The following is a 26,063-nucleotide window of genomic DNA, read 5'->3' as shown; positions in this document are numbered from 1 at the left end:
ATAGTTTTATAGTTGGCACAAAAAATGAGGTAAATATTGTCTCGTATCCGTACAACAAAAACAACGTAAAAGTTGCTGATAGTAGATCCATAAGTTGCTGGTTCGTGATCCCACAATAGCTAAAGTCCGTTTTCATTTTTGCTGGGTTGAAATCCAACGGTCATTAACCGCTGGTACATATCGCTAAAAGAATCTAATGGATAGATATGGCTGTGCATGTCAACATCAGAAGTACAAGAGGAGAGAGAGTGTGTTGCAGAGGAGAGAGAGTGTGGCAGGAGGAGAGAGAGTTTGGTATGGAAGGGCAAAAAGGGTAAAAACCCCGTTGAATTAGTCAAAATTGAAAGGCATGACCGGTTGGAGAACAATATGTATTTATTATGGCCAATTCAAGCAATTACCCAAAATTCACTTGCATTAGGAATGCTCTTAATAATCTTTTTCCTTTTCTTTTCTAATACTTGATTAAGTTAATAGGAACGACAGACAAATATTTGCCGTGCTATAATGGAGAATAACGATCATGTCATGTCTAGCTACTCCCCTAAAATTTTGAGTCAATGGCTCCTATTATCCTTAAAAGTAGAGCTAAAAGTCAGATTTTTTACTCTCTATCATTAATTTCCTTTGTATATATACAAAGGATTTTACTCTCTATCCTTATTTTACTCTCTCTATATATAGAGTAAAATAAATATAGAGAGTAATATAGAGAGTAAAATAAGGATAGAGAGTAAAATCCTTTGTATATATATAGAGAAAATTAATGATAGAGAGTAAAATCTGTTGACTTTAGCTCTACTTTTAAGGGGATAGGGAGCCATTGGACTCAGCCTAGGTTCATATGATTATCAATATTTATAATATGAATCTCATGTTGGTAACATATGACCTGAGACAATGATAGTCTTTATTTAATTATTAAATTAACAGAAAATAAACAATTGATGAGCCATCAATCAATCAACGATACCAGAGATCTGGGGCTCGAACTCCGCCAGCATCAACGAGTTACTGATCTCATTTAAAACAGGCTTACCAATAATAAAAAAACAATCAATCAATCAATCAAGCCATCCTACCTATATTAATATCCGTTTCTCCCCATATGCTCATAGAGAGCCACATCAGCAATATTTTTAAAAAAGTCCCTACTTTTAAAATAATTAATTGTTTGATTACTAAATTAACCTTATTATTAGTATGTTTTGTAATTTATAAAAAACCGTTTTGGTATTTTCACACGTCTAGAAATTAAAAAAACCAAATACACGCCAATTTGACAAAATTTGAATTGTTCGCGAGTGGGTAATTCAGTAATTAAAAACCCCCAAAATACAAAACAAAGTCCCAACCCCGTCAAACACCCCACTCTCTCTCTCTCTAAAAAAAAACTCTTCACCAGAGATCTAAAAGGCGACTGTGAAAAGATTGATATACCAGAGACCTTATAACAATAAAGTACCCTCATTTTCTCAACCTTATTAGTTTTCTTCTCTATATGCTGATAACTGATGATAACTAATAACCATTCAGTCCATGCTGATACATAGTTTTTAGATCACCGTGTAATTTTATGTTGTTCTTGGTATTAAGTAATCTTCATTCCTACCAATTAATTGGTGTCTGGTGTGTTCAACATTCTTTGCATTTTCATCCGTGATCTTTCCTCGAATGGTACATCACAAGTACACCCCAAGTCAATCTTACAATGGACTTCAAACAGAGGGCCCTAAATCAAATGATATCTTTGTCCATGCAACCACAGATATCAGCTTCTCCTCATGAAGGGGTTTCCCTCACAAAACAGAGGTTAAGAATGACATGTCAAATACATTGATAAAATCCAAGTCAAGTAAGTCCAGTTCTCCATTTATTTTCAAAAATGGGAAAAGTAGTCGAAGGAAACACCAAGAAAAAGTTGATCGCAGAAGCCTTATGAACATTGATATTGCAAATGCGGTTGAGCTCTCTATTGCAAAAGATCGAAGCATTGTCCATATCTGAATTAGTAAATAAGCGCCGCCTTCGAAGTTTTTCCTGTTTTCATTTGTACTTGAAGTTGCACACGTGTAAAGCAAGCACGGATTCAGTTGTGTCAACAAAGGTTGGCAAATATATCAGATTGTGTTACTGATGTGGTTGATGAGACTGTTCCATCTGCTGCAAGACCTGGATGAAGACACTATGGCAGATGCATGTTTGCAAGTTGGCATCTCTTGACAATTTCGTGTTTTAAGAAGATGCCACAATTGTTTTCTTCATGATAATAAATTTGGTGATGCTGCGCTTAAGCGGTTTGGAGCTGTTAGGGTTGTTTATATTAGAAGTCATTGTTTGGTTTGTTTTGGAACTGTTAGGTTTATTTTCATTTAAATATTTATGTTTATGTTGGAATTGGAATGGGTCTGATTTCTCGATCTATTCATTTGTTATTTTAGTTTCTATGTCTCTGCAAAATAGTATGATCTGTCTTCGATGTGCTATATTCTTTGGGTCTATATTTCTCATGATTGACAAAGGTTGTTGAATACTTGAATACTTGAATGCGTAGAAAAAGATTTATATGGTTTCTTCAGTCTGAACAACTATCTTTGGCAAGGTGAATTTTTGCTCGATACGCACTCTACATTTTGCACCTTTATTATTATTTGTTTATGCTTAAAGTTGTACAAGAATGCTTTTTCGGTTCAGATTTTATTTGTAGCATTGTTTGCATTGCAAAGAATATGTCAATGGCCTTTCATGTAGTTGTTTTTAGTGCTCCTTTTGGTATTTTGTTATAAAAAACGTAGTTTTATAGATGAACATTGGGGAATCAGGTAAAATCTTAACTCTTCATATTATTTCAGAATTGAGTTTTAAACCTATTCTCCTGTGTAATTTAATTTCTTAGTAATTATACTATCTTGCATAAACAATCATGTTGAATTGCTTTGCCTTTTTTTCCCCCTTGAAAATTATATTGGTGTTTGGTACTGATTAAGAATGTTTTTGTATTTCAAGATTGGCTTGGTATTGGATCAGTTAAACGGTGATGAGAGGAAAGAGATTCCAAGATTGGATAATGAATTGGTAACTTTTAAAGCAACATTCTCATAACACTGAATGTTGTGGAATCCATAGGAGTTCATAAAGTGTGAGTTAAGTGCCAGAGATGTGTAGAATTCACTTTGCCTCCATTCTCAATTAGATAGTTGTTGCTCTGTTTAATGTGCTGATCGAATCTTCTTCTTTGCAACTTCATCAGTGGAGATTCCCTCAATCCATCTATTCACTGCCCTCACAACTCGATCTTTCATTGAATTCAGGTATGCCTCATTGGTTGTTTTTTATTTAATTTGTACGTCTATGTCCCCTTCTCCGTCTTTGTAGATTGTACTACACTACTGCTATCACAATTTTGTTTACGTGACATGTACAGTTCATTTACACTCCTACTTATTATTGTGTTAGTTACATTACATTCTACACTATTGGTATAAATCAATACTGTGACACATACCTTTTCCCATATGTATTTTTTTTTTAATAGTGATTCGTTTCAAATATGGATTGAATTGATAGTTCCCTTATGACAGACATGATTTGTTTTTTCTTTATTTGAGTTTTCTGTTGAGCATGAGCATGTTGGGGGAATTATTAGGGACTATGGAGTACAGGTGCTTCTGGCTTTCACCTGAAGAACTAAGACCAAGCGAAGCAGGCCTTGGAGGTTCCTTGAAGTTGAGTTGCACTAACGTTGAGGTTAGTTGACATTTAGAAACTATATATATAGTTTCTAATTGTTTGTTGAATTGATTTGGGTTGAGTTTTATTTTACCAATTTGATATTTCTTTTAGAATTTCTAAAGGTCAAATGCTTAATGAATTGTGAAGTGGTTTTTATCCTTGATCGTAAATACGAACAACTTCCCCAGATGTCCCCTCTTATATTGGTTGTTAAAGTGTGTGCGGAAAGCATAGCTTGACTTGCTGAGCTCTTTCACCACAAAGAACCCTAGACTATTTGTTTGAGGTTGTATGCAGAAGCCAAAAAAGGTTAGTATTTCAGTTTTTGTTGAGTATTTGATTTGAATTTCTTATAAAAACAGTTGCTTTTTCGTTCATTCCAAATCTTACTGTTATGCTGCTAGCTTGCTACTTTTTCCATGAATGATTGCGTCTTAAAATTTTGGCTGCTTATCTATAGGTAGTGTACATGAGATTTATTTCGAATTACATTCTAGAGTGTACGTATAAACTGTGGGTTCAGTAGTTGTGTGCTACTTCTAGACACATCTATTAATCCTTTTCTACATCATTCTTTGTAGGTCATTCTAACATTATACCACGCACCTCTGCGTCCTTGACTGCGAAGAGCATTCTCAAAGAAGATGCAGTGTTTCCTTCTTCATCTATCATATTAACATCGAGACTACCATTGTGGGAAACCTTAAGGGGTGGATCCAGCTTCATTTCATGTCCATCACCTTCAATAAAATAAAACACAAATAAGTTGCAACTCATTAAGTTCTAACACTAACTCTTTACATCAGTAATTAATTTAGTCAAAGGTGAAATTTATTTGATCACAGATTGTAAAGATGATAGATGGCAGCATATAAAAAATAAATCGTAATAGGTGAAGCCTAAATAAGGAAAAGCATGTACTTCTATGAGTGATGCGAAGTCCCTAAAGATTCATCCTTTGCCTTTCTAGCATCTGTGCCTTCTATGTTCTCCATCATATTCTTCTCTACAAATTCATCGCCTTTCCCCTCTTTCTTTGTTGTCACATTGCCTTCACACTCCACAATAATTGGCAGCGTGCTGCAACCATGAGAAGATTAAACCCCCACAATGGAATAGGCAAAAAAAAAAGCGAAAAAAGAAAGTTACCTGTCATAGAAATTGCTGCACAATCACAATGATCTGCACTTCTTTATGGTGGCTCATGTAGCATAAAGGCACCACCTTCCTCATCTTGCTCTTCCCAACATTCCTCAATTGAGGAGTCAACACCCACTTCCTTTTTATCAGCTTCATGAGAAAGCATAATATGGAGAAAATCAAAATTTTCCTCTCTGACCTCTACGTTATTTTCTAGCAAAAATTCATATTCATCTTCGGCATCAAGCTCTAAACAAGGGTGTGAGTTCGCTTCAATACTTTCTTCCGAGTACCTGACATATTGTGTTGGTCTTATAGAACATGAACCATAATCAATGATCTACACATATTTCTGACGAATCATAGATCATCATAGCAGCAGTTTCATCATCTTGCTAATAAAGAGATAAAAAATGGGGGATAAGATAACTGAAGGTTTTTTATTCAAAACATCCTCAAAAACATTTGTCCAAAATGTGTACACGTGCTATCTTCTCTTACAGATGCAAAACAAGTGGTGATAATCGTAATACTTGGTAATAACCGTAATAATATACAAATAAATTTGGACAAAGGCCTAAAGCCCAAAATAAAAAAAATATACCGGCCGTTAAAATTAAATATAAATTGAATAATACCCACATGATAGTTCTACAAAATAGCAGGCCGGACCACAGGTCGGGCTGCATGGCTAGTTTTTGTCATGATGTAGAACCGTATCATTTTGTACTTGGAAAGAATCTTAGAGGCATACATAAATGCCACGGTTGAAAGTATCCGGCATATATTCAAATTTCAAAACCGATATATATCGCAATATAATGTGTGTCGACATTATGAAATATCGTTTCTAGTCAAGGGGTTTAACAAGGGTTTTAGAGAAGGAAGAAAAGAAAAATGGTTTTGTGGAAAATGAGTTCCCTCCAAATATTGAGAGCAAGAGCAAGAGCAAGAGCAACAAAGCTTCCTTCTTCTTCATCTTTGTTACACACATCCTCAAAACTCACTACACCATCTCTTTATACTCAACTTATCATCATCCCCTTTCGTCATTTTTGCAGTAGCAGCAACAACAACACTTCTCTTCCCAGGTGATAAATTATTGCTTTAGCTTCACTGGGTGTTTTCTGTTTTTTCATTGCTTCAAAATTGTAATAGACACACACCACTTTCTTCATTGACCAGGATTTATACTGCAGTGAAAGAGGAGAAAAAGAAACTAGTACCTAAGAAGAAAGTTTACATATCAGATACAATTGACTTAGAGAAGGTTGATTCTTTTTTTAAAGTGGTTATAGGCATGGGTGTTACTTCCAGGATAAACCAAGTCAATGCGGTGTACTATGGAGTCAGTGTTATGCACCACGACAACCAAAAGACGATAGAAGAAGAGCTAAATAGGTTGAATAAAGAGGTTGCGTTCAGAGATACTGTTCGCAAAGTTATTTCCGAGGTGTTAGCTGGTGTGGAGATGCGTCCTTTAGGGGAAGAACCAACTGCCAAATGGATTTTGGAAAATAGAATCCAAACAACAGATGAATTGGCATGGGATATTGTTGTCTCGTTGTTGGACATCAATCGTGTGACTAAAGAAGAAATGGCGAAAATCAGTGAGAAAGGTATTAAAAATGTTTTATGGATTGTTATTAAAAAAGAGGGTTTAGGTGTTACCGATATGCAAGGTATTAATCTTTGCCAGGGTAGTTTCGTTGGTTTTGTTGTTTCTCGGTCAGATTTTTGGCAAGCATCTTGGGTTTGATTTGCATGTTGGGTCGTAGGTGTAATGTGTTGTGGGTGTTAGTATAGTTAGATCATATTGGATTTACTCTATATTCTGTTGGGATGTAAGTGTTGGGTTTGATAGCTACTATAATATTGTTTTGGGGTTGAGAAACTTTTTGTAACTGGTTACAACCCAAAGTAATGCTAAATAGGATGATTTTAAAAATCTCTAGATTGCAAGTTCTTGAATATGACTAACTTAGAACTTTCATTATTCATTTAACTTAAAAACTACTATGTCATGAAATTGAACTGCTAGCTAATTATTACTACTGTTGTTTCAATGATATTTATGATGTAGACAGTTAAGAATGTTGTATATTACTAGATAGGAAAATAGAGCAAAGAATTCAAGTACATTACTTTTATAGAATTCCTTTTGAGAAAAAGGTTGCATATATCCTGCTACTGCGTAGCTTCTTTTTGTTTTAATGTCCTGGTGACTGGGAAACAAGGAACCTTTCCCAACATTTCCCTGATGAGGGAAGTCATCAAGAACATGTGCGAGTGCGAGAGATGGTACTTGGATCCATCTTCACGGGGTGGGACGGTTGTGTAAGGATACTTACTCACTTGAAATAAAGCTCAATGCTACTCAATAGTATATAGTCTGTACTGTTGGCAGTGTTGAAGAAATGAGAGAGAAAACTTTTGGATCGTTCACAGAGGGAATTTTTGTGCTTACTTGCTATAACAGACACTGTCAATAAGCGACTGATTGAAGATCAAAAAGGAAAACTCTTCCTTTTGATCTGGGAAATATTCTACTCTTGTTGCGTATTTCTATTAGGATAACCTCTTTTGGGAAAACCTTCTACTTTTTCGGTTTCAAGAGTCGGTTTAGTCTGGTGGGATAATCTCATGTTAGATAAATGGCATACATGGATTGCAGATTATCATCGATATCAAGTTAGAAATCCTGGACGACCAATTTAATAAGTCAAGAACATCGGTCTCGAGTCCTGTTTCAAGTCAAATATGAGCTTGTACGCGATCACCATTGTCAGACCTTATCATGGAGTCCTGGAGTCATCTCAACTCATGTACTGTATGTAGATACTTCACAGACTTGTTTCAAGCAAACTGATCCTTCATGTTTTTATTTAGCTTTGTCAAGTTCTTCCATGGTCCAACTCTAAGATTCACCATCCGTTAGTGGAAGTTCCACCACATTTATTGATAGAACCACTTCAAGCAATAGGGCTCCCATTGAGAGACCTAGGGATTCATATGAAAAAAAAAAGACCTGTGTAAACCATAGTACCTAAAATACTGGCTGCATTGAGAATGTGAAATTCATAATGTCAAAGCAGGCCTAAAAGTGGAGTTGAAGGATATGTTCATGCTCATGTCATCCTTCATTGATAAAAAACTTTGATCGGTGTCACAACTTTTTTTTTTTTTTTTGATTGGCAAGTCTCTTTTAAATGAGATCAGTAACTCTTTGATGCTGGCGGGGTTCGAGCCCCAGACCTATGGTATCATCACCCAAAGGTTTTACCGACTTTGCTAGTCGGCACCTATGAGTGTCACAACTTAGTCCTCCCTATAGTGTTGACACTGGTTGCATTCAATGAATGTGCAAAACTGTGAAGTTTATTGCATACAAGCAGGACTGAAATGCAGTCCCGGAATCTGTTCATGCCTATCTAGATCCTTCTTTAATGGAAACTTCTGTTCAGTCCAGATGTAATTCTCCCTTCAGTGTTGACCACTTGAGACATTTTTCTGGGTAAAAAAAATAAAGTGCAACTTACTAAGTTTGACCTTCCAGGAACATTTGTAACTGTTGAAACTTGGGCAGATGAGTCTGCGACTCTGCGGAGTCTTCTTTGGAGGTGTTTGAATAATTTATTCCTGCAGTTGATTCACTGATATTGAAAGAAACTTTAGGTTCACTTTATTCTCTGTTTGGAGCTGAAGTTGGAACTCAACATGTTCTGCGGAATTATTAAAAGATGTAACAGTGACAATCTTTCTGGGCATCAAGTTCTTCCTGACAATTCTGTGCACAGTGCAAATATATTAAAATGTCATTTTGATGAGGTCAATGAGTCAACCGATTTTATCTAACCAATTACTCTTTATTCGACCACATTATTTGTTAGAGTTAGATCAATGGAACAAGGAGGATTCCCTCAAAGATTCAGTTCACAAAGTCGTTTTACAGGCATGCATTGATGAGAAAGTAGCTCCTATTATGCGTCCTTTGGGGAGGAACAACTTTCAAATGGATATTGGAGGATAGAGTCTATAATAAGCTAAAAGCACATGGATACTGTTGTTTCGGTTTAACGTCAGTGTTATATCTGTGGAATTGGGAAAAATAAGCCATCAAAGTGTTAAAAATCTCCTTTGGATTGTTACTAGCAAAGGGGAGGAGTTAAGAAAAAAATCAACACATATCCCTTGGTGCTTTCAATGCCCTGGCCGTTGTTTTTGCAAAGAAGGGTCGGAGTAAATTCGAATTTCATGTTGGGTATAATGTGCATTACAGTATGCTAAATTTAGATGTGGGGTTTAATATTTCTTTTGTAGGATGCTAACTTGGGTTTAGCAGAGTTGATATGAATCGAACTCAGATTTGGTTTGCTTCAAAGTTTGTAACATGCTGAACTTTGTAACTTATACAGATCCCAAGTTGCTGAAAAAGTGATAATGGTTTGCCTTTGAACGCCTCTTCCATAGTTTCATGCACTATCTTGAACTAGAGTGACTGATTTAGTGTATATCTTTCACAGTGAAACAAAAAGAACAGCTAGTTAGGCTGTTAGACATGAAATTGTGTCGTTACAACTGTCATATCCACGATCTTCAGTGAACAGTTGTTGTTGGTCTTAGTTACTGAAGAAATTTTAGTGTTGCAGATGTACAAACGGAAGTTTATAGAGAACATATTTGAGTTCTTGTCAGATGGGATTTTATACTACGACAACCAAAACCATGAATTGATGATACTCATCTTTCACATTTTTTTGTCAACAGCCCAAAAGACTCTGTATTTTGTTAACCTTGGGCAATTGTTTTGGAAACTATGATAGGACAGGGTGTGATGATAGATCGACCTTCGGTATTAAACTTGGTGATTTGTTGTGTCTGAGAGAAATTCTTTCAGTTTTTTATCCTTAAACTACCAAAGTCATTATTCTTTTTTCTCTCCTGCACTTGATATCTCTGGTTCTTCACAACCGTTACCTCTTTGTGATAAACTCTTACATTATCTTGAAAAGTGATAGTTTGGTAGAAGTAGAGCTGCAATTTCATGAATTTCTTTGATGGAAGCCTATCGGTTATACTATTATTATTCAGTAGAATCTAGGGGTTTCTCTTTTTTCCGAAAACCCAATTTTTCCGAATTTTTTCGAATTTAGCCTTTCCGAAAAATAATTGGATCGGAATTGGATTCCGATTTCTGATTAATTTCCGAATTTTTAACATATAGCGGTTTATTTCATATAGTTACTAAATTAAAACTGCAGATAGTTTACAAACCAAATAAAAACCCTAAGGAAGTAGAACATTGTCTCTCTCACAATTTTAAAAAATCAATATTGTCATTCTAATATATGTCTCAATTTCTCCCTTCTTCCTATTTACTGAATTAATGTATTAACATGAAGAAAAAACTTGCTGAATGAACATGTTAAAAGATGTAACTTGTTTACTGAATTAATACATTTAACAATTATTGCTAAATGAATGTATTAACTGGATAAAAAAATGGTTATCCTAAAAGAGAATCCGATTATATAATTCAAATTTCTGATTTACTTTTATATTTTGTGGATTCCAAAATTTCCAAAAAACATTCCGATTTTCCAAACTTTCCGGATTCGAAAAAAAAATTGTCATCCAAAAAATAATTGGATCGGATTTGGAAAGGATATTGTCATCCGAAAAAAATTGAATTTTTTTCCGAAAGCCCTCTATCCGATCCGATCCGAAGTCACCCCTAGTACAATATGTGAAAATTTCATTTAAACAGTAGCATTGTGCCATTGTGTACTTGTTCAGTTGTGCCAACTATATTATTTGGGGTCCTTATACTAAGTAGCTTGTTGCTGCATTGCAGTCCTACAGAATTGCTGAATATGAATTCTGTGTGAACTAATACAGATTGAATGAAACTGACAGTCTATCTTTTAATTGTAATGGTAAGCTTATGCAGACATTTTTAAAGTGGGAACATGTTCTTATGAAGGATATTTTCTAATTATTATGCTTCAATATGCACTTTCGTTGTCAGGCAAAATAATGTAGTTTGTTGAGAAACACTAAAAGAGTCAAAATTAGGGAGTTGGCTCTTCATTTTTTATCCCGCAAACCCATTCTTAATAAACCTAATATAGGGGTTAGTGGTGTGTCCGAGTTATGGTTCAAGTGCTGTTTCCAATTTAAGGTGTGCTGTGAAATCGTATCACATCACAGTGATATACTGTATGATTATATGCTAATCACTAGCTGGTGTGTTTTGCCTGTCTCCTTGAATTTTAAACCTTGTTATTAGTCTTCTTAAAGAGAATTGTAGAACGCATCAAGCAGAGGAATGAAGCACAAGCAGCATGAAGAATTTGCCTCAAAACCTTTGATCAGACAGAAGTTATTTATTAAAGCAAAATGTTAAAGTGTTATGTCATGAGTCATGACTCAGTGTCAGTAGTTTAAAGATAACAGTCAAGTTAGATAAAGCAGATATTTTTTCTGAGATCAAACTTTACGATTCGAGCATTTGCATACCCTATAAACTGCACTAGTGCCCTCGCTAAATGATGGAGAACATAATTTATGGGTCAAACAGCTAAAAGTTTACGTTAAGTTTCTGTCGCAGAGACCTTCATTCAGAAAGCTTTGAGCTCATCAGTTACGATTTTAAGTCATTATAGCCTGAGATCATGTGCCAACGTATGTACATTGTTATTTTTTTTCAATAATAACAGATGTGTGTATCAGGAGACATTAGTTACGAGCAGGCAAGATGTTCCATAGTTCGGGTCTCAAAAACCATGGGTATTACTGACTTCTTCTCTTCAGTTCAACATTTGTAAGCTCTCAAAAGCTAAAAAAAACTCTAATACAACAGTTCATGTTAGATGAGAACGTAAACCATTCAAAAACTCTTTATTAATAATTTAATACTCAAAAAGATTGATTAAGCTAATTTCACTGTAGGAAATACGGAACAAAAACATTCCAGCTAGAGCAATACAGCTCTTGTAACAAAAAAAAAGATCAAAACTTGGGACTTCCCATTCTATATTTTCGGCAACTGACACTACCACTTTCTTCTAAAATTGAATTAATACAATCGCTTGATGGACGAAGCTGTGAATGACGTCCTTTCTGTACAGCACCTATACAGATGGCTTTTCTATATATTCATATATGAAAAGCAATGCAAATTAACAAACATTTTCCGAACACCATGTCAGCTTCTCACAATTGATGTGTCAACAACTCGACATTTGGGTACCGGTCTCTGCAGCATAGATGTCCCATGAAAGGTCATCATCTGATAATTATTTCTGTACTCGCTCACCTGCAAAAGAAAACACAAGATGAAATTCATTTCTTTAGTACAAAGAACACCTAAAACAAGAAAGAGTATGTGTGTGTGTATATATATATTCACTAATCACCTGATCCGGGGATATCTTTTTGAAACCAAACTTGTCAGTCCATATTGATTTTGATTCTTCAGCAGATGGGAGCACTATGTTTTTCACATTAAGGAACCCCAGCAACCTCTCAATACATGTAAATAATGATTGGAAATAGCCCTGTTAAGAAGTAAGCATTATATGAGCAGGAACTCGAAGAAATGATGACATCCTTCAGATAGTTTTTACAAGGAATAGAAGCTCACAGAGAAGCAAAACACTATGTCGAAATAGATGTGTACGGGCATAAAGAAATGATAAATAAAACAGATGATAGTATCCAGAATTAAAATTGAATGACACAATGTACAGATGATATTAAGTTTAAAATTTAAAAACATGCATCATAGTAAATAATCAATTAATGATATGGCTGACCACTAAAAAAAATTAGGAAAAAAACATATTCCTTCTGACATTAACAAGAGTACGCAAGGAGCTAAGGTAGCACCAAGCTAACCCTTCTGAAAGGTATGGTTTCATGGATTCCAAATATAGCAAGATTTTAATGCTCCACCGTTCATCTTGCCCAGGCACAAAAAGCCTTATCCCAAATGTAGAGGGAAGCTCATTAGCATTACTTGTGTTCAAAAAACAAGACATTGCTCATTCTCCACGAAAGCTATAAGAACAAGATAATTGCACAAGTATTATGAACCAGGGTCATGAGATACAAGAATATAGTGCTGCGGACTTTCCTGGTTATATTTTTGCCTGAAAGCATTTGGAGTTCAGGAAATTGAAAGATTCTAAGGAAAAGTCTCAAGATGAGTCTGGAGCTTATTCCTAAAAAATTGAAGTGGTTCTCAATAGCAGTGAGCATATTTAATTATTTTATCGCTAAAGTAAAATTAGCTTAATCAACCAAGAGCTACTTTTTGAGTATAATTGGCAGCAAATATTTGAAAATAAAATTTAAAAAATAAGCTAAAAAAAATGATTGGCTGCAGATTAATTGGCCTCACCAGTCCTTGGTTATCACTAGTGGTAGCAACCAATGGAATTTCAGCGATCTCCGGTCCAAAAATTCGAAGAATTGCAACTGTTACGACAGTAGAGCTGCAAGTGGGCAAATAGGAAAATTAGAATATTTATACAGATCAAATGGCAATAGCACAAGTTCAAAATCACTTACTTCACAGTCAAGACAGCACAATACATTCCCCCAAAGTCTTGGTCCTTTATGCTCCTTCTGTGGGAATTTTGATACAGAGAAAATGTAAGTTGGTCTAAAGCTCAATTACTAACAAAACCAAAAAGGTAACCAACTGAACTATAAAGCATGGTACACTCACCCATACACCATTGTTGGGATAAAATCACAACCTGTTTTCGCATCAAGTATTGGGTCAAATTGGTTCTGAAGGAAAAAAAAAAGGTGTAAGAAAGGAAGATCAGCACATGCCGCCACAGCACTCAAAACGACAAGGGGAAAAAAAACAAAGAAATCCAAGAGCAAAACTGACATATAGACTAATGGTTATTCATTTGTAAACACTAAATTAATGGACATCGACAGCCATGCACATAAATCAAAAAATCAAGGCATTCAACCAAAGTATGCAATAGAATCCACGGAAAGAGATGAAATTGCCGCAGGTAACAGCTAATTCTTACACTTGAGCCAATTTCATTTCCTAAAACAGGTGCGCCATATGCTTAATAATGATTTATAAAATTTGCTGACCAGATACTATGGGAGACAAGACTTTAATTGATAAGCAGTGAAACCCAGTAACAATATAAAAATGAAGAAAGAATGCTACAATCAGCATACAGGTTATAAATTCTAAATGTTATAGAGCACATCTGAAGTTTATTATTGCTCAAGCACTAAGCTTGCCCAGAGGCCTACAACTGCTACGACATTTATGGCGTGTTCTAGGAGTCGGAGTTTGTGAAGAAATGAGACTTTTCTGGTAGTGATGCTTAGGGCACTGCTCATACTCATCATATTCATTCATTTCAATTTATCTTTTCTACAGTACGCAACCACCAAAGAACCATAGAATCGTAAGAACTACTTACATGGAGGATTGTCACAGCTTTAGAAAGCAACAGTTTATTCTCAGGAGAAGCCATCTTGCCACTAAGAAGTCTCCAACTTACATCAAAACCAGCAACATTATCTGGACATTTCTCCTGTTGCTTCTTCAGCATAACTTTGAGGAGTGAATCAGGGAGCTTCTCTGGACCATGAGCAACCAACTTTTGCAAAGCAGTATGGATCCTATTGCAGTCTGTGCAACAAAACCACTTCCCCTTCGGCAATTCCTGTTATAAAGAGACATTATACAATATAGTACCGACAGTTAGCTGCACATGCTTAAAAGCCTGATAGCCACAAAATATTAATTTAGATGAAATGAGAAAGAACAATCATGCACAAACCTTTAGATCTGCCATCTTGTGTTCCTTAAGACAACCAACATGATACTCCCTCTCACACTGGAGAAGAACAAATAGCATTCAAAACAATCTCATCAAGTTAAATAAGAAAGACATTTATGAGCAGGTTACCAGCAAAAGTTTGATACAGCAAACAAAACACATGAAGAGAAGCAGAACATACCTGATCACAGAGTATAACAGTGCTTGGATTAAAGCCTGATTTGCTGAAACTGTGGCGTCTAAATGGAAAAAAAAAAGGATAAAAAGGCTAAGCTCAGAAATGACCAGATACAAGCAAAAGGAATGATAAGATAATTGTAAAATGCAGCTAAAAGAATTCCATGCATAGGACATTCATGATTTACAGTAGTACAAATATGCAACATTAAAACGTGAGACGTGACAACAAAAAAATGCCGTAAAACTGATACATTTGAGGCACATTGGTAACTAATTTGAGCTCAGTAAATACACCCACCTGCATAAAGCACATCCCCCAACTTCAAATTCTAGTGTTTCAACAATACGAATGCAACGCCTTGTTATTTGTTCTATAGGATCAATTCCTGAAACTCTCCCAGCTGCCTTTGCATTGGCGTTATACTCACATGACTTTTCCCTTTCAAACATAGTTAAACAATATGGACAGTACCATTTACCCTGAGGGATGCTGGACAAACCCACACATTCTACAACACAGAAAAAGATACACATACATTGAAATTAGCACAGAGAAAAGACAGTCTCATTGAACTTATCAAAAAGGGAAACAATCGTTAGTGTAAACCAGCTACTAACCATTATTATATTAACACTCAAGAATCACATGAAAATTTCTCTCAAAGATTGAGGATATAATCAATTGTAAATTTGAAAGATCATTTTCCCCTTACTATATATAAAAGGATAAAAAAAAATCGTCGTCAGAAAGTTTATTTGGAGAAGGATATGGGGATTTGGGGTAACATGGAGATTGACTTGTGGAGGCATGTGATTACCAGAGCAACCATTTATATTGGTGGAGAGGGAATGACCTTGAATGTAAATTAAGTGGAGGCATTCAAAATAACTTATTATTCTTTTAGAAAATTTACATTTTATGTTGTTCACCAGAGAATTGGTACAAGGAATGTTTTGGACTTTAATTCTCTTGGAATTCTGGCTTCAGATGCTTCATGTTGTTAAATAGTGGTACTGATATCGTTTGTTTTTATATTGGAATAGAAAACTGATTTCTTTTCAAGGCTCTTCATATAGGATGATAAACAATTCCAAGTTCAGCAACAGACCTAAGTTGCTGTTGGTCACCAACATGTTTTAATATGTGAAGCGCATAAATCATATTACATGAAAACATTGATTGTTAAACAATTAAAGTTAACACAATAAATTCATAACCCATAGGTCATAACCACCGATCATCAATTCAACAATATAAGCAAATAGTAACTCACAAGTCATTACATGCAAGTATGCTACAGAAAAGAAAAAATGTAGAGAAAGAGCATGTAAAGAAAAGGACCAACTGAAAAGTAACACCAACACTCATGCATAAGAAACATCCCAAGTCATATCATATTCATAAGTCATAACCGATAAGTCCTACCAAACCATCCATGATTGCTTAACAACTTGACTTTGCCTTAAATCATTCTTTGTGTGTCGATGGTAGCTTTATGTGTAAGTTCTTGTTTATAACTTGGCTTATGCCTCTGTTAGTCCTTGTATTCGTAGGATGCCAGATTCAACAGCCTTTGTTGTTGTTTTTATAATATATTCAACCAACCGGAAAAAAATAATAAACAAATAAAAAAATGCAAAACATCCTGATAACGAACTTCACCTTGATGAAAGGCCCTTGGACACATATCGCAGCACATTAGATCTCCAAAGTCAGCACAGTAGCTGCAAAGGTCATCATTGTAATGGTTGGACAACTTTCGACCTTTTGATAGAGATACGGCTAATTCATGAAGAGAGACCCCATTCGATGTATAGATGTTCAAATAACTGGAACAGATTGCAAGAGAGTACAAATCAGAATAAATAAAGTACAAGACATGGGATTTAAACAGTAAACCCAACTTTGCTTTAGCAACTTACGGTTTGCGTCGCGAAGCCCAACCAGCATGAGATTCAAATTGCGAAGCACTAACCTGATCATCATATGTGAAGTGAATCAGTATTAGGCACAGTATGAATTGTAATTTTAAGAAATATTATTTAACAATTAAAAACTCGAGTTTGAGTAGTAAATACCACTTCACTGCAGCAACGACAAAATATGCCAAAACCTTTCTTATAGCCCTCAAGTAGTTTCTGCATGAAAAAAGTAAATGCAGAATTAATAAAACTAAACCGCCTACAGCCAAAGTACAGCACCAAGCAAACAATAAGTAAACAAGTATACAGAAAATCGAAAATCAATACAAATCGAGCATCAGATTCATTCCAACTACCTCGCCACGGATATAATATCCTAGTTCAGTTCCATCAGGTAATCCATCTTCCTCAAAGACCACCTTATGCAAACGCAAATCCCTTCAAATAAGAAAATTTTAATTAATATTGTTTTACTTAACAGAACTAAGCAAGAAGTTGCCTACAAAGTAAAATACTTTGATGGCTACGTCCAGACAAAGAATAGAATACCAACTTTCTAGTTAATTTCCCTGGTTTACTCTTAGTGACTGATGAGATGCGCTCCGAAGCACTAGCAGAGGACTTTGGAGTTGAGATTGGCTTTGACAACCTAATGTAAGCAATAGACAGTCAGCCAAGATAAAACAGAGAACTAGCTTTAGAAAAGGTTTAGGATCCCATAAACACAGTATATGAAAAAGTCAATCAAAGGTAAATATCTAACAGAGGGTCGACGCTATTAACTTTATCTTAATACAAACCAACTTATCCAAAATAACATCAAACAAAGAAAATATATCCTAAGCTTCACTTATAAGGAGGGAAACCGTAGTTTAGCCCTACATGATACAAAATCTCATGAAAGAATACTCTAATTATAATCTTTTTTGGGACAACAAAAACACCACCTTCAGCCACGAACTTCAAGTAACTAAAGAGTGCGCCTCCATAGTACGAGGCGTAAACCTCTTTAAAAATAATGAAGGCCACAGCCAAGGTGTGTTTTTCTGAGAGAAGTGAATACAGGCAAATGTCTCGGTGTCCGACACAGCATCATGAAAGCTCTTCAACACCAAGACACATCTGGGTTAACACTCTACATTTCAAACAAGTTGTTCCCAGCTCTTATTCTTACACCTTAGCATGTGTTTTTTCTCTTCTCAAAGCTAGCTAATCATAGACTATCTTTATTTAAAGCCTGAATATTCTTTCATATCCATCTGTATCCAAAGATTCGGATGGAAACAATGATTTTTTTATCCTTAAACTTCGTCTTCCACCTACGTCTCTCGTCCAAATGTCATAGGATGAAGGAATTGAATTTCTCTGACCTCTCACCTTGTTTCTCACATCTTCATTCTTCTTCATCTTACCATTTCTTTTCCTTCTGGGGTGTAAAAGTATAATTTGAAATAGTCTGCACGAATGTGTCTGTATCCAACACGATGATCGTTGTGTCATTGTGTCCTACACATAATTCTTTTGAATTTATGAAGTGTCGATGGTACATGCATTTCTCCCTATAAGACACGCCTCAATGAGAAAGCATCGATGCATTTCTTTAAACATGGTGCAGAGCTTCACTTCCGTGGTATTAAAGTAAAAGCAAACAAGAATTGGAATTAACAAAAGCATATGCATCATCAAGCTACTGAAACAAGTTATGCCTTTGAGAACATAACTAACTTACAAGTTGCATCCCTAAGTTATTAATACCCAAAATTTATAACCAATATGAGTAAGAAAGGGTTTGAAGAAACATAAACATAACACACTTACAACCAAAAACAAACTTGTCAACTCACTACTGGTTTGACTATGAAAATCGCTCTGAGAGTGAAAGGTAATTTACACCTAGCACCAAAGGTCTAAATAGTTATAAGTTAGTGAAATAGCACAAGTCTCGTAAGGGCAATACCACTGCCATTTAGGATCTTAAAACAAGTGTACCCTTTCACCCTATATATGCACCTCATAGAAAAATGCATATCTCATTTTTTCCCCTCCCTTTCTCATTACCCTCTTCAGTAAAATCTCTGATTTTTCCGGGAGATCTCAAGATTCCCTGCCAAAAATCCAGTGATAGGTTGTACTTTCTCTATCACAGTAATTCCTCAAGAGACTCCAGACAAGCTACTGCTATTTGATAATAACGCCAATATTGCGATAACTAGCGACCAGAAGAAATTTGCTGAAGGATTTGCAGCATTTTGTACCATGCTTAAAAATATTAGTTTATTCCCACGGACAGATTTATGCTGTTATAAAAGCTTGAGAAGGTTTATTATTGGTTGAAGTAGAATGTCACCACCTTTTTCATGACTTCCTTTTGCTAAATTCAGTGGAGAAACATGGTTAAAGTACATCACAGCCATCTACAACTTTTTTGGTATGGGTGCAGTTCTTTATGTGATCTGTACAATTTTTTTTAATATAAATTACATTTTAGAATACTCTTTAATATAGTTGAAGTGAGGTAAAACTAAGGGAGAGTATCTTGAGTTCAATCAGGATTCTGATCTATAATTTACAAATCAAATAAATTCCTCCAAAATCCTCTTCTTTCATAACCAAAACCTCTTCATTTAACACAATGATATTAGAGGATAAGACATCAGCGTACCTTTTTCTATGTCAATCACAAGACAAAATTAACTTGATCTGCATTTTAGCACCCCCTATTTGGTAAAGAGAAAGCATGAGTAGTTGAATTCTCTAACATTATTTCACATGGGTATTTGGCTTCATTATTCCTTATTTATAACTTTAACATATACTGTTATCTGCTACCATTATTCATTACACTGTTTGGTACTACTTCAAAATAAGGTTGAAATGCAACATCTCAATGCTATAATTATTGCGCATATGGAGGAAAACTCAAAAAGAAAGATTCATGAAAAATTGACCAACATGTAGCTCATATTTTGACTAATAAAAAAAAACAGGGAACAGACTGGATGATACAAATAACAGTTAGAGTTATAATGATTAAATAGCAAAAAATTATATGTATTGGTGGTCTGTCTTGGGAAGAGGCAGAAGTCAACGGTATGACACCAGCAAGGGACAGTTGAAGCCAGAAGAGGGTTTCTATTCCCATAAAGGACCATAATTTTTTTTATCCTAATCTAAACAATGTTTCATATCAACTCTTCTTATTTTTCGAAAAAAGTATGTTCACCGCTTTACATGAATGGATTTACTCATGCATTTTTTTTTTTTGGCATCACTGAAGCTCAAAGCATAGTTTGAGGAGGGAATTCCTGTCCTATTCTTTTTAATGGATTTACCTCAACTGATATACAAAACATTTTGCGTGTGATTTAAATTTTCAACTTTAACCAGATACAGCAATATTGACACATGTACTACATTAATAAAGGAAAAGGTTCCGCAAAAAGCCAAAAACTTGCACAAAAATAATAGCAGCAGCCAAAAAGAAACCGACAAAAGATCATACCTGCCATTTGGTATATGCACGTGAGATGCGCTAGCAAGAGCGGCATTTGACTCGAAGCAAGAATCACAAAATGGCCTAGTCTTTGTAGTGATAGATGTAGATAGAGGTTCTGCAAGTCAATTCACGTCCAAAACACGAAATCAGAACAGGGTTCATGATAATTTTTAATACAGAAAACAAGCACGAAGTGTAAATCTAAAACAATGACGGGAAAATTCACCTTTGCAGTTTTTGCAAGATTTCATTTGTGTTTCAGGACAAGACGAAATTGCGCTTTTAATGGTTGCTTCCAATGTATCCAAAGGAGCACCTAGACATGCAGTCAACACATGTCGAAGGTTGTTGCCATTATCCATGTAAATGTTTTCTGGCGCATGCTTATTTGAACTACCCGCATGTCTCTCAAATTGACATGGCGAAACTACCTACATTTCAAATTATAATAATAAATAAAAAACTATAAAACCTTATTTCACTAAAAACAAAAATCATCAAATAACACTCACTTGTCGCTCTTGGCATGTAGCACACGAACACAAAATCCCCCGATCCTTTATCGTTCCACGAAGCTCTTCACCCTAACAAAACAAAAAAAACACCCAATCATCAAAACACTATAATTTTCTAATCAATCATCGTAAAAAGGGACAATCCCTCCCATACCTTCTTATTCTTAAACACATACGTAACAGGCAATCCCTCAAGCAAACCCGTCTCAAGTAACTCCCTAACATTAGATGGAAATTTCATCAACCCAATCTTCTTAGACATTTTCATCTCTAACTTATTTTTGGATGGCGTACTATTATTATCATTATTCATCACATCATCCTCATCCACATTAGCCTCCCCCTTTAAAGACCTCGTAAACCTCCTCGTTGGCTCCTCCAATAAACCCACATTATTATTCTCTTCTTCCACCGTCTCTTCTTTTACTATCTCCACATTTAAGGCTTCACTTTTTAATCTCTTCTCTTCATTCTCAATAATAATAATAGGGTCTGACTTATTATTATTATTATTATTACCTCTAGTTCTAGGAATCGTTACATCGTTTTGATTCTTTATAATAAATGCAAACTCTCTTTTACAACCAGATCTAGCACCAGAAACTAATCGAAACTCATCTAAATCTGCCCCCTTCGCCATCTAGAAGATTCAATTTTTGTGGTTTTTTTAATGAAAGAAAGAAGAAAGGGAGAGAAAAAAATAAGGTCTCTCCTCTTTTTTCTTTCTTAAACAGAAAGGAAAAGAAATAGAGAGATAAGAAGAGAGGATGAGATATATGAATATAATATATTTATATTGAAATTGACGAAATCACACAGATGTAAATAGATTAGTTTTACTTAAATACCCTTATTGGTGGGATGAATTGTTCTTTCTTTGTTTGGCAATTTTTTTTTTTTTATTTTAAAGGGTGAATTAGTCCAGTTGAGGGTAGTTTGGGGAATGGGGTGAATTAGGGCTAAGTGTGTTGACATTGTTTTTTTACGAAATTGGGAACGCGCGAAACAACGCGGCTCATTGGTTTAGCACTTTAGCCAATGAACAGTCAAGTCAGTTTAGATTCGATATTTTTATGTGGTATATGTTTTTGGGGTTCTGGAATTTAAAGAGCGGGAAAAGGAAAGGGTTCCTTTGTGTATAGTGGATTAGTGGTCATGTGTCTCATGAGCGAGTGTGATTATGTGTTAGCCGTTGGTGTGTGTATTACTATATGTACTATCATACTATGTAGGGATTGTAGGCTATGAACCTATTCTTTAAAATTTTGACTTAAGAAGTGACAAGCATTCTGCATTATTGGAATTTTGGATAGTACTCAAGTACTGAATTATATATTACCTTATTTTCTTAAATAATAATGTAAATTAAATTACTAACAAACTAATAATATCAATAATATTTTATGACTAATTTTATAAAATGTGTATTTAAGCTATATTTCTATTCATGTAAAATTTGAATCTCGCCTGGTGTGTTTGCTTCGCTCCAGCTTTCAGCTGAGCTTAATTTGGATATCTACACTGCGCAATGCATGAGTTTCACGTGTTGATTCACATTTTTTTACTTCCAACAGTGTCCTTTTTTGCCTTATTTGCAATACGTGTATTCATGTTAATACAACGTGTCATGAGGAGTTACTGTATTCATGTTTTTCAATGAATTAGTTCCCAAATATGTCGTTTATTACCTAACACTATTTAAGCGCGTCAATGGTTTTTAGAAAATTGTGAATGTTAAACTTCATCTATACGATTTTGTAGGGCCCACATAAATTTTACCAACTAAACTACCTTACACCTGCCAAAAGAATCTCTATATATGAGAACCATAATATAATGCAAATTGGATAATAAAATAGATAAAAAGATGCAGATTTTTTAATTAAATAAGATGGTACAATATTTTTAATCTAAATATACATCTAACCATAAATCAATATCATAAAAGTTATCATAAAAATGCTATTGGTCCACATAAAAAAAGTGTTGCAAAATTATTTTCAGTTTTAACAAACTTAGGATTTATGTCAATATATGTGTCTAACGATGTTGTCCAATTAATGTCAATTGCAACCACATTTCTGATCATCAATGTGTGTGCAATTCCCATCAGTGCCCAACGGAATGACAACACTTGACTAACAAAGAATGCACTTGAGATTGAGATTTGGCAACAATGTTCAAAACCTCAAAACTCGGTTTGACTCGAAATCTTATTGGATCCAGTCTACTTGAAATATAAAGAGTCAATTCGATGAATTGTGTTTACAAGAACACATAGACATTGTGTTAGATTACTTGGAAAGAATAAATGATGAAAAACAAAATGATCTTCATCTTCATGTATTCATTAGCAAAAACAAGGAAAAGTCCTTCAAAAATCACACCAAGTCAAGTGCATTTTTTTTGTTGATAAAACCTTCATACATTATATTAAAATACTACATGCATCCAGAGGAGGATGAACCCTTACAACATTCAGTTTTGGTATATACTTTGGAATACTTCTTTTGATCGAATCGTTCTCTCAAAATCACATGTCAAATATATATAAGTACTCGCAAATGATCTCATTGTCGATAAAATCATGATATTTGATGGTAACTTGAACACTCATGTCTATACTCGATCTACACCATTGTTTAGGTAAAATGTACCTAAATTACGTGAAGTATGTTTAGATAGGGTATGACTGTGATTTGGGATTGTGAGATTGAACTTCAGAGAGTTGCCATAAGTACCAAAACTGGAAGGGATTAAGTCTCACAAAAGATGAAAGTGAGATTAGTCTTGGTTCCGTAGTTCTACTAGGGGATTAGAGGAGATCCCATGAAACAAGAAAAGGCTCCTATATGATTCCAATCTTAATTTCTTCAACGACAAGAATTGATCTATTTAGATCATGCTAAATCGGTTTTGCATATCTTACAAATCTTGTGTGAGGGTGGTTCCTTAGATTGGATGGATCAGGACATGGGGTTTGGCTGTTGCAAACTTGACCGGTATTATTACTACTAGCCATTAAGCCCAACCTATGGTCGGGCCTACTACCTTGATAGTCCAATATTTGCTTGAATAAATAATAAATAATCCAAGTAAAGCCCAGTAGATAGATTTATTTAATATTAGGGCTATAGTTCATTTTAGACATAGGTCATAATAAAGTCGTTTAACCCCATTTAATTGTGGTTAAGTCAAATTTTTTTTATGAAAATGTTTATTGGAACGATAAAATTCGTATTAACCGAACTATTATTTATCTGATACTATTTATGAACATATGTGGAGTTTATAGTGAAAACGAACATCATATCCTGGCAAAAAAATGTACGAACAACGTGAAAAGCCCAAAGTCTTCTAATTATGTATGTATCTTACGAAAGCCCAATCTTTGGGCCATAGTCGTGTCATTGGTCAGAGTATTATTTATTAAGATCTTTTTGTTCGTGTATAAACTTGCATTTACATACTAAATCGTTAAGTTATAATGATGTATGCATGTATAAACTTGCGCCTAAAGTCTTTTAATTATGTATGTCTTTTACAAAAGCCCAAACTTTTGTCCATAATTGAGATTTGTTGAATGTATGTTTGTTGTTTAATAATATAATTTTGATTGAAGTTATGTGAAAATGTTCAATGAAGCGAAGATGATATTGCGATTATTTTCAATGCAAAACTATACTTGAACTATGTTATTTTTTGAGATTTGTTCAATGCATTTATATCAGATTTTTTGATTTGATTTGATTTGTCTTTTTTTAACGTGGGTCGTATACAAATGTGAACTTAAGTTATAAGCCCATTTGGTAATCTGTAATACGAAACAAATTGACGCATATAGTCCAACTTTATTGCTTAGTCTTATAGTGTACTTCTTAGGGCTATAGTGCATCTTAGACATAGCTCATAATAAAGTCGGTTAACCCATTTAATTGTGGTTGAGTCAAATTTTTTTATGAAAATGTTTATTGAATTGGAACGATAAAATTCGTATTTACCGAACTATTATTTATCTGATACTATTTATGAATGTATGTGGAGTTTATAGTGAAAACGAACAGTGTATCTAGGAAAAAAAATGTACGAACAACGTGAAAACCCCAAAATATTCTAATTATATATGTATTTTACGAAAGCTCAATCTTTGGGCCATAGTCATGTCCTTGGTCAGAGTATTATTTATTAAGAACTTTTTGTTCATGTATAAACTTGCACTTACATACTGAATCGTTAAGTTGTGATGGAAGAAGAATCAACGAATTGGAACGATAAAATTCGCATTAACTGAACTATTATTTATCTGCTACTATTTATCAACGCATGTGGAGTTTATAGTGAAAACGAATGGTGTATCCAACAAAAAAAATGAACAAACAACGTGAAAAGCCCAAAGTCTTCTAATTATGTATTTATTTTACGAAAGCCCAAACTTTGGCCCATAGTTGTTCATGTATAAACTTGCGCATAAAGTTTTCTAGTTATGTATGTATTTTACAAAAGCCCAAACTTTGGCCCATACTCGTGTCCTTGGTGAGAGTATGATTTATTAAGAATTGTTTGTTCATGTATAAACTTTCACTGGAGTTTATAGTGAAAATGAACAATGTATCCAATTAAACAAATGTACAAACAACATCAAAAGCCCAAAGTTTTCTAATTAGGTATGTATTTTACGAAAGTCCAAACTTTGGCCCATAGTCGTGTCTTTGGTCAGAGTATTATTTATTAAGAACTTTTTGTTCATGTATAAACTTGCATTGGAGTTTATAGTGAAAACGAACAGCGTATCCAGCAAAAAAAATGTACAAAGAACGTCAAAAGCCCAAAGTTTTCAAATTATGTATGTATTTTACAAAAGCCCAAATTTTGGCTTGTAGTCCATTAATTTGTTGAACTTTTTAAATTGTTAGGGCCTATTGTTTATTTTTTTTTAAAAACCCAAGTAAAGCCCATTAGATAGAGTTATTTTCTTAGTTGACCATACGCTTGAGTCTGATGCAAATAATAGTAGGGTATCGACACGTGTTGTTAATTTAATGAGTTGTTAAATTTTTCATGAATTTTGACTACCATGTGTGTGGTTAATAATCGTAGAAATTAATATCATTGTTGGCAGTTTGCCCCCTAATCTCCTTCAGACTCTGACCTGATAATTTCAACTCTGACAATCTCACAATCTTGTAAAGAGCCAGGTCTCTCTTTGCCCATTCCATCATACTGATTCAAAATCGAACTGTGAGCTTC

The 26,063-nt window shown here is 34.6% G+C and overlaps 2 protein-coding genes across 2 annotated transcripts; one reads left to right on the top strand and one right to left on the bottom strand.

The window, feature by feature from the left end:
- Nucleotides 1-5,738: 5,738 nt before the first annotated feature.
- Nucleotides 5,739-6,820, top strand: LOC147487235 (uncharacterized). The gene is made up of 2 exons (XM_086572100.1): nucleotides 5,739-5,963; nucleotides 6,058-6,820. Exons 1-2 carry the CDS (start codon nucleotides 5,770-5,772, stop codon nucleotides 6,629-6,631), a joined length of 768 nt encoding a protein of 255 aa, XP_086428226.1. The 5' UTR covers nucleotides 5,739-5,769; the 3' UTR covers nucleotides 6,632-6,820.
- A 4,933-nt stretch (nucleotides 6,821-11,753) lies between these two features.
- LOC147487234 (uncharacterized) lies at nucleotides 11,754-21,814 on the bottom strand. Its single transcript, XM_086570167.1, has 18 exons — nucleotides 20,971-21,814; nucleotides 20,814-20,885; nucleotides 20,528-20,732; nucleotides 20,308-20,416; nucleotides 17,359-17,454; nucleotides 17,162-17,243; nucleotides 16,962-17,021; nucleotides 16,806-16,858; nucleotides 16,546-16,712; nucleotides 15,181-15,391; nucleotides 14,884-14,941; nucleotides 14,703-14,759; nucleotides 14,340-14,585; nucleotides 13,607-13,671; nucleotides 13,447-13,503; nucleotides 13,277-13,370; nucleotides 12,291-12,431; nucleotides 11,754-12,190 (listed from the first exon to the last, which is right to left on the bottom strand). Exons 1-18 carry the CDS (start codon nucleotides 21,454-21,456, stop codon nucleotides 12,080-12,082), a joined length of 2,370 nt encoding a protein of 789 aa, XP_086426293.1. The 5' UTR covers nucleotides 21,457-21,814; the 3' UTR covers nucleotides 11,754-12,079.
- Nucleotides 21,815-26,063: the final 4,249 nt, after the last annotated feature.

The sequence above is a fragment of the Coptis chinensis genome, chromosome 7 (assembly GCF_015680905.1).
Source record: "Coptis chinensis isolate HL-2020 chromosome 7, ASM1568090v1, whole genome shotgun sequence".
NCBI classification, from domain to species: Eukaryota; Viridiplantae; Streptophyta; class Magnoliopsida; order Ranunculales; family Ranunculaceae; genus Coptis; species Coptis chinensis.
This window is presented reverse-complemented; position numbering and strand designations above follow the sequence as displayed.

Bases quoted from the DNA above. Each gene is read 5' to 3' on its own strand.
- LOC147487235 (XM_086572100.1), top strand. From the start codon at position 5,770: ATGGTTTTGTGGAAAATGAGTTCCCTCCAAATATTGAGAGCAAGAGCA. The intron at 5,964-6,057 runs GTGATAAATTAT...TTCATTGACCAG, and splicing joins AACAACACTTCTCTTCCCAG to GATTTATACTGCAGTGAAAG.
- LOC147487234 (XM_086570167.1), bottom strand. From the start codon at position 21,456: ATGGCGAAGGGGGCAGATTTAGATGAGTTTCGATTAGTTTCTGGTGCT. The intron at 17,455-20,307 runs GTATGATCTTTT...TGCTTACATTAG, and splicing joins GTGCATATACCAAATGGCAG to GTTGTCAAAGCCAATCTCAA. The intron at 16,713-16,805 runs GTAAGTTGCTAA...AATCTGTTCCAG, and splicing joins TGGGCTTCGCGACGCAAACC to TTATTTGAACATCTATACAT.